Below are 8,979 nucleotides of genomic sequence, written 5' to 3' on the forward strand. Positions count from 1 at the left end.
AATTGACTTCAAACCATGTAAAAAGGTTTGAAATCCAATAAAAATACCCTAAAAATTACCATAAGTCCATACAAGTTTGAAATTCTACAAAAACACCCCAAATTACATGCAGCATCGACAACCCAGGCCAAATAGGGCTTGTTTCCAACGTTGACAATACACCCCATCATTGCGAAAAATCTTTTCTCAGCCACCCAACCAAAACCCATCTCACCCTACCCTTATTCACCTCACCAATCGTCGACAATAGCTTGCTGTTTCTAGCGATCGACTTTACTATTTTCGATCTCGTTTCACTCACCATAAATCACCCCCGTTGCCACCTTTCGACTCACCAACCCTTCCTCTTCAAAAGCCCCAATATCTCAATCACCAATTGTTCGCCGATTATCGTCCTAATCTTTAGGGTTTGCCAAGAACATTCAAAATTGAAAACCCGTCCAGTGAAGGCCTTGGGTCCCAGTTCAACCGGTCAGGCCGGGTTTTAAAACACAAGTTTTATATGTATGGGAGTAATAGACCTCGCATTGAAAAAGCTATCTTTAACATTTGTCAACTTTACAGACCAAGAGTTCCACAAGTTAATCTCGAAATTTTCTTGGCTTGAGCGTTTTATTTTGGACAAGTGCAAATCCCTCAAAAGGATTGCAATTTCAAGTTCTATTCTTTATCACTTGTGAGTTTCATCCTGTCATAACTTGGAGGAATTAGATGTGGATACACCAAATTTGGTTATCTTTGATTTCAAAAATAACCCTCTTCCCAGCCCCACTTCTTCGCTAAAAGCTCCATGTCAATGTTTGAACTTTAGTTCTGATATTGACTTTGAATATCAGATCAGAGGTGCCTAAATCTTAAGGCAATTTTTTGGAGCATCAAATCAAATTGAAGATCTAGAATTAATATGAATAAAAACACACACCTAGTAGAGCATCAAATCCAACCCAAAAGGGCAAAATCCCTTATTAAATTACTAGAGAAGCGGAAAGAGTTCTTAACAATGTCTGGAATTAACAAGAATCTACACAAAGTGAGAAATTCATCAAAGAGAGAGATCAGCCAAGTCAAAAGTTCTTTCAACCGCTCTGCACCAAGATTCTGCCTTCCTCTTTCTAAGTTGTTCCTCTAAGGCAGGCTTAAATCTGGTGGAAGTCTTTGCCTTTTCTCCTGAAGCAAATATTTCTTCCTCCTTCCATACCCCAACTGCTAATCCAGCTGCATATGCTGCTCCAAGAGCTGTTGTCTCTATGTCCGCCGGTCTCACCACTGGACTTCCCAACAAATCCGCCTAAAATCATCACAAAACATCATAGAATTAAGATAGGCCCATAAATCATCAAGATAACAGTTAAAAGAATTGCCTATGGAGCTTCTTTTTATACGTTTTAACTTCAATTGAGACACTCAGACGATTAGCGAACTCTGTTTTGTTTAGTAAAACATCAGTTTGAATTAAAAAAAGCCACAGTAACCATCAGAACTGTCAATCGAACCTTCTCATTATCCTTGCAAGATTAAACAACTAATGTTGCATTTAAATATGAGAAGCACACAAACGCAAAACCAGAAAAAAAATTCTGAATAAAGGTTAGTTAAAATGGTTGCAAAAATCAGAAAGAAACATTACTAAGAAAGGAATCATTCAGGAAGGGAACAACAATGGGAAGATTGATGACAAAAAAATAGAATACAAGAACAATAGCTATCGGTGATATAGATGAAAAGCTACATATGACAGTGAAAACCAGAACAAATAAAAGAAAAAAGAGTGAAATCCAAACCTGAATTTGCATCAACAGGTTATTAACAGTAGCACCTCCATCAACTCTGAGCACGAAGTGAGTCTTCTGACCCTTCTCCATTGCATCCTTCTGCATTGAATCCAAAACATCATTCACTTGAAAACACATGCTCTCGAGCACAGCTCGAGCGATGTGAGCCTTACTTGTAAACCTTGTAATTCCAATAACAATCCCACGTGCATCATCACGCCACCATGGCGCAAACAATCCATTGAAAGCAGGTACAAAATAGACTCCACCAGTCGAATCAACCTGCGAGGCCAATCCTTCAATGTCATTTGCAGTGGTAATTATCCCAAGACTGTCTCTGAGCCACTGAACTGCAGCACCAGCAATCGCAATTGAACCCTCTAGAGCATAATTAGTTGGTGCTTCTGGACCAAGCTTATAGGCTAAAGTGCTTAAAAGACCATGTTTTGACTGAACTATCTCTTCACCAGTGTTGAGAAGTATAAAAGCACCAGTACCATAAGTGCTTTTAGCCTCGCCTTTTCTGCAAGCCTGCCCTAACATAGCTGCGTGTTGGTCTCCAAGACATCCTGAAATTGGAATCCCAGTAATCGGCCACCCTTTGCCAATTTTTCCGATAACCTCAGAGTTACTTACAATTTTAGGTAGAATTTCGGCTGGAATTCCCAATGTTTCAAGGGTATGTTTATCCCAGTCAAGAGTTTTAAGATTCATGAGCATCGTCCGCGACGCATTAGAAACATCAGTGACATGCAAACCACCATTCACACCACCAGTTAAATTCCATATCAACCAAGTATCCATCGTTCCAAACATAGCATCCCCTGACTTTATAGCTTGTTTAACAGGATCTACGTTTTCCATTAACCATATCAGTTTCATTGCACTGAAATAAGTGCTAATAGGCAAACCACATGTCTCCACAAAATGGGTTCTTCCACCACTCAATTCTTTCTCCAATTTCCTGTAACAAATACATGAACATTAAACATCAAGACAGGAAATTCCAGAAACCGCAATCGATGACTAAAACCTGATAATACTTAACCTAAATCATAATCAGGAAATCCACACAAAGAAAACCAACCAAATCCCAAAAACAAAAAAAACTAATTCATAATTATCATTTTAAAGTGATGACTAAACCATCAAATTGTACAAATAACCCCATATTTAAAAAAGATTTCTGATTCCAGTTCAAATTTATACCATCTAGAAAAAGGGCATTGATCAAATCCCAAAAGTATCCCAGATCTTCAATCTCCAGAACAATCAATATGACATAATACTGACAAGAAACAACAAACAAACAAAAACAAGATGAAAACCTGCAAACCGAACTGGTGCGAGCATCCATCCAAACAATAGCATTATAGAGAGGAGAACCGGTGGATTTGCTCCAAATAAGAGTAGTCTCTCTCTGATTGGTCAACCCGATGGCCTTCAATCCACTGTCCACATTGTGTCCGTCAGCCGTCGCCTTGTCCAACGCCTTCGCCATACACACTTTCACACTCTCCAGTATCTCAACCGCATCATGCTCCACCCAGCTATCACCCCCAACAAAAACAAATCAAAATCATGCTCAAAAACCTAAACTTTATGCTAAAAAATCTTAAATTTAAGCAAATTCTTTAAAACAAGATCGAGCATACCCGGCTTCTGGGTAGAACTGAGTGAACTCGACCTGGTGACTCCCGATGGGACGCGCCTTCTGATCATAGATGATGAACCTCGAACTGGTGGTGCCTTGATCAATGGCACCAATGAATATCTCCTCCTTTGACATTTCTTTCTTCGTCTTCCTGGGTTTGGTCGTTCAAATCTCCAGTTATATGGGAAATCACAAATCACTGTTATTTAGCAAATAAGTGACAAAAGAGGGAGTCAAAGACAAAAGTTGATGAGAAAAACTAAGAACAATTTCTTGGAAGTGCAGACAAGTGTTACCCAAATCAAATCAAATTATAGTTTGGATTACAATTGTCCTGCGTTGAGTGCTTCCCCTTATCATTATCTTCAAATGGATATTCGTTAATATAAGAAAATCCGATCAATCAACAAGTCAACATCAGCAATCAATGGCTCACAGATCAAGAAAAAAAATCTAAAAAACAACGAAATTATATGTTTTAGTTGGCAAATAATGATAACCTCAATTCTAATTTATATTTCCTCAGCTTGAGGATCTCCTTTAGTTATGGAATTTGTTTATAAAAATTCAGGTAATTATAATAATTGTTTATTAAAGATAAATAAACGAAAATGATTGGTTGAAATTGAAGACACGGAATTATAGGAGTAATAATTCGAGAGAAATTAAAATAAAAAGAGAGTTGGGATAATAACTATTTCATCCCTAAAGTTTCAATTACCTTCACTTTTGTAGAATTCTAGTAACATTTCAGATCCTATCATCAACATTTTAGTCCCTTAAATTAGTTTATTGTAAGGACCAAATCGTTACTCACAACATGGACTAAACGTTATTAAAAAAATTTAAAAGACTAAGGCTAATTTAAAACAAACCTTAGGGATGTTATTACTTTCCCCAAAGATTGGTTGAGAAATTTAGGCGGAAAGCACGAAGCAAAATTTGGGGATGGTATATCGCTAAACCACTGGGTTGGTGAGCTATGGCCAAGTGGAGAATAATAATTCGTTGGTGATTTGTAATTGCCGTCACTTTAGTTGACCTTGACAAAATTGCACGGTATGCTTGTGTGATGTCACGCGAAACTACTTTACGCGCTCGTGACTACGTACACGAAAACGTAAATAAGTATTGTTAGTGTTCAAAATAGGGACTTGTATTATTTTTGAGGTTTTGAGTTTGAGTTATTTTGATTGTTATAAAAATAATTATTAAAGGGTATATTTGGTATTTAACTTAAGGGTCTCAGAAGTAAATTTAATCGTTAACTTCAAGGCTTTTGAAGGTGTATCTGATTGTTAACTTTAAAATCCTGAAAAATTAGTCAAGTTACGTACAAGCAGGCCCAAACACTTCCGATCACAAAATTTATTACAATTAAATGAATTTATTTTTGAGTTAGGCTATTATAGCACCAATTTTCTACACAAATTTGTTACATAAATTGAATTCGATGTCTTTAATTTAATGTAATTTAATAGATTTAGATGTGAAGTTGGAGTTAGTTATATTTTAACTTTTAACATCAATTAAGCAATTTTTAAACCATTAGATTATCATAAATCAATAATCATAAATTTGCGTCAAAATTTTCTATTATAATAGCTTGATCCTTTATTTTTTTTTATACATCCAATAATAAAATTCTTTGTAATTTCCTATTAATTATACACAAAATTTTAGTAATTTAAGTCATTAAATCAGTGTATTTATGTTTGTCATTAAGAATCACGTGCAATGTACGTGGTTAGTTGAGCGAGTTGTATAATTTGACTCGCAACTCATTTCGTACTGGCTCAATAAAAGTCGAATTTAATGACCACTAGACTTTTGTGATGTACGGCTCAGATCTTCTATTTAAGTGGGTCCTGAACTAATAAGGAACCGAATTTGTGGGAGATCTGATAAAAAAAATCTCACATTTTATGTTGTTTAATGTTCATATTATATTTCTATTTTTTTTAAAATATAATATTACAGAGTTTATACAAAGTGACATTATTTTTGGATTATTATGTCATTCAGGTATTTATTAATTTTAGCTTTTATATTAAATCATCTATTATAATCTATCATGTCAATTTGTATACAAGAATATGAATTTTCTTTATGTATAATGTTGTTCTACTATAAATTATATGTATTTATATATATCTTTCATATTAATATGAGATTTGTTAACTATCTCTGGATGGTTAAGTAATTCGATAAGAACTCTTGGGTGTATTACTCAACAGATTATAAGTTTGAGTATTTCTTCTATTGTTGATAAAGGTAGTTACTAAAACTCTTATTTGATCGATAATTATTTAACCTTTTCCTTTTTCATATTTGTGATAATAAAAAAACCCTTCAATATAATAATATATGGCCATTAATTTCCTTGTCAATCATGTTGAAAAATAAGTTGCGTAATGGCACTTTAAATAGCAGCAAAGATGGTTAACAACTCTACCAAATTTCCAGCTGCAATTATAAAAGTTTTCTTGACTAATTCCAACTGATTTTTTTCTTGAATCGTATGTCATTCTGAGTGACGGTGGTTTTCATATTCTAAACTTTTTTGGTCACGGGATTTATTCATTTATTTATATGCTCTGGATGTTCCTTTGCTTTGTGGATGAACTTTTATCTTCATTTTAATTTATATTTTATATTCTAAATCTATCTTATATCCTAACAAACGAAAAAAATCAATCAATTCAATAATTAAATAAAGATGATATAATATAAATCAAATGTAATAAAAGGAAGTTTTTTTTTTTTTTTTTTGTTTTCAATGATGTTATTCTATTTTAAATAGGTTGTATTAAATATATTTATTATCTATGGAAGAAAATAACATATTTTTAATTCACCAAAAGATTGCAAATGACTGATAACAAAATTTTCTCTAATTATTCTTGAAAAGAGGATAAAAGAAAGGGTTTGATTCGCTAAAAGATTGCAAATGACACATAACATATTATTTTTATTAATAGTAAGAATAACAGTTGATATAATAAATAATTATATTTTATGAAACAAAAAATACGAAGAGTCAATCTCCTAGTCGGATCTAGGTAAGTAATTGTTGATGCGTTTTTTCGCACCAACGAGAGGTACGTAAGCCTTCAGAGAAGTCTAAGCATGAAGACCGAAAAATAGCAAATATGATGCTGAACTAGTAGATTGGTGTGATGATGTGTATAGAAAAATTAAGTGCAAGACAGTGAGTAACAAACTAAATAAGAGCAGTTTTTAAAGTGGTTTGGTTGTAATAAGTAATTCTTATATCCACTATTATCTTATTGATGTGTTTATAACACAAGATATTTGGTCTTAGAGAGAGAATTTCTCTATAGCTCTTAAGAAAATAATCCTTGATTTGGGGAGAGAACCCCCTATTTATAGTATTTCGAAGGTTATCTTCGGTATGAAGCAATCCAAATGTAATCGAATATGTGACACCAAACTGATTGGCTTATAGATGAAGTATTCCACGTTGATACATAACTTGAAAGACAAATTGTAACCTTAAGGATGAAGTACTCTACATGCAGGTTGACATATGATCTTAGAGAGGTGACTGACTTCCTTTCTCTTGAAGCTTCACATGACTTTAAAAGAAATGTCTTCTAAGGATCCAACATATGCCTTGATGACAAGGTATTTTGGGGGACACGTGATGATGGCTCAGTTTATAAGTTTTTACCACCTAACAATTACCTCCCAGTTTTTGGAGTTTGAATTCAAGCTTTAAAAATTCAAAACTTTTCGAGGTTGTGAACCGTCTTTGCGAGTTGACAAACTAGTGCAGTGGTTATTGCTAGTTGATGTTGTTAGCTGTTGTGAGCTATAGGAGCTTGCATCCTCTCTTTCGTACATGAATTCCAGAGTTGGTTGAATGTTACCGCATTTGCCGAGAAGTTGGTGCTTCAGAGCGAGCAAGACATGTCATCGTCCATCAGCGAGCTATTCAATGCGACGTCTAACTTCTCACGAATTGCTTGTCTGAGTCATTGTTGTCGCTTCACAAGGTATATGGGACGTGATATGACTGTTGAGATCCTGACAGTTAGTCTTTCAAATACTTGTTTCATTTACAGGGAGAGATTTGACCACCAGCTAGAGACTTTTATGTGCATTTAATGTAGACGCGGTTGGTGCAATATGTACCTGCACACTGAAACAACATTACCTTTTTGTGGATTTAATGTTGGACAAGCGGTTGTGCATTTCCCTACATTCTTTTGGTAGTTACCTACCCCCATTTCTTCGATCCTGGCCACATGTGCGTGATGGACAGTTGGGGATGCAATTTGAGCGAGTATTTAAGAGGGAAGTGAATTGATTTTATTCATTATCAACTTAGAGAAACCCTAATCTTCGATTTGACCCCATTTTCTTTGGCCAAATTGCTGCTACTACTATTGGGATTTCTTGTTTTCTCAACAAATCTCCGGCATTATTTCCTTGGTGCTTCTTTTTCAGCAAAGGTTTATTGCCTCTTTCTTTCTTGAAATTTTATATTTAGGTATTTTTCATTCTTGCCGTGTTTTGTGAACATTTTTTGGGTTGTTTTGAATATGGGTAGTTGTGTGTTTGAGGCAATTGTTCAATATTTGAAGTTTAAAGTTTGAGGATGAATATGGAAGAACATTTGTTTTTCTAGAAGCATTTGAAGATAAGTGTGAGTGATTTCTGGGATCATTTTGGAATTAGTGGAGAGAAATGGCAAATATGATGCTAAACCGATAGGTTGGTGTGATAATGTGTATAGAAAAACTAAGTGCAAGACAATAAATAACATACTAAATAAGAGCAGGTTTTAAAGTGTTTCGCATGCAATAAGCAATTCCTATGTTCATTGTTATTTTATTGATGTTTTTACAACACAAGATATTTGGTTTTAGAGAGAAAATTGCTTTGTAGCTCTTAAGAAAATGAAAATTTGGATCCTTGATCTGGGTAGGAAACCCCTTATTTATAGTGTTCCGAAGGTGAACTTCTATATGAAGTAGCAATCCACATGCAACCAAACATGTGGCGTCATACTGATTGGCTTATAGATGAAGTAATCCACATGCGGGTTAACACGTAGTTTAGCAGACAACTTGCAACCTTAAGAGTGAAGTACCATAATAACATTGTGGCTTACTTGGTTTTTTTAGACTTGTAGGGTGTTTGGATCTTGAAGATTAGTTAAGGTACACGTAAACTGATCTGGACACCTCGGCTACCCAAAAAAAAAAAAAAAAAAAAAGCATTCTTTACATTTATAAATATTATTTCTTGTTAATAATTTATGTTGTAATAACCTGATCTTATATTCTTTTATACATCCAATAATAAAATTTGTAATTTCTTATTAATTATACACATAATTTTCCCAATTTAATTCATTAAATCAGTGTACTTACGTTTGTCATTAAGAATCACGTGCAATGTACGTGGTTAGTTGAGCGAGTTGTATAATTTGACTCGCAACTCATTTGGTGCTGACTCACCAAATGACCAGCGCTTGTGATGTACGGCTCAGATCTTCTATGTAAGTGGGTCCTGAACTAATGA

General features: G+C 34.5%; 1 protein-coding gene across 2 annotated transcripts; it reads right to left on the reverse strand.

Moving 5' to 3' along the window:
- Positions 1-926: 926 nt before the first annotated feature.
- On the reverse strand, positions 927-3,800 carry LOC116142633 (glycerol kinase). 2 transcript variants are annotated; one of them, XM_031428060.1, is made up of 5 exons: positions 3,723-3,800; positions 3,428-3,597; positions 3,101-3,322; positions 1,782-2,736; positions 927-1,288 (listed from the first exon to the last, which is right to left on the reverse strand). In XM_031428060.1, exons 2-5 carry the CDS (start codon positions 3,559-3,561, stop codon positions 1,043-1,045), a joined length of 1,557 nt encoding a protein of 518 aa, XP_031283920.1. In that variant the 5' UTR covers positions 3,562-3,597; positions 3,723-3,800; the 3' UTR covers positions 927-1,042. The 2 variants fall into 2 exon arrangements, with proteins under 2 accessions (XP_031283920.1, XP_031283919.1); XM_031428059.1 differs by having other exon boundaries at positions 3,428-3,625; positions 3,723-3,796.
- Between the last annotated feature and the right edge of the window lie 5,179 nt (positions 3,801-8,979).

The sequence above is a fragment of the Pistacia vera genome, unplaced genomic scaffold (assembly GCF_008641045.1).
Source record: "Pistacia vera cultivar Batoury unplaced genomic scaffold, PisVer_v2 Contig413, whole genome shotgun sequence".
NCBI lineage: Eukaryota > Viridiplantae > Streptophyta > Magnoliopsida > Sapindales > Anacardiaceae > Pistacia > Pistacia vera.

Bases quoted from the DNA above. Each gene is read 5' to 3' on its own strand.
- LOC116142633 (XM_031428060.1), bottom strand. From the start codon at position 3,561: ATGTCAAAGGAGGAGATATTCATTGGTGCCATTGATCAAGGCACCACC. The intron at 3,323-3,427 runs GTATGCTCGATC...TGGGGGTGATAG, and splicing joins CAGTTCTACCCAGAAGCCGG to CTGGGTGGAGCATGATGCGG. The intron at 2,737-3,100 runs GTTTTCATCTTG...TATTTGTTACAG, and splicing joins CGCACCAGTTCGGTTTGCAG to GAAATTGGAGAAAGAATTGA.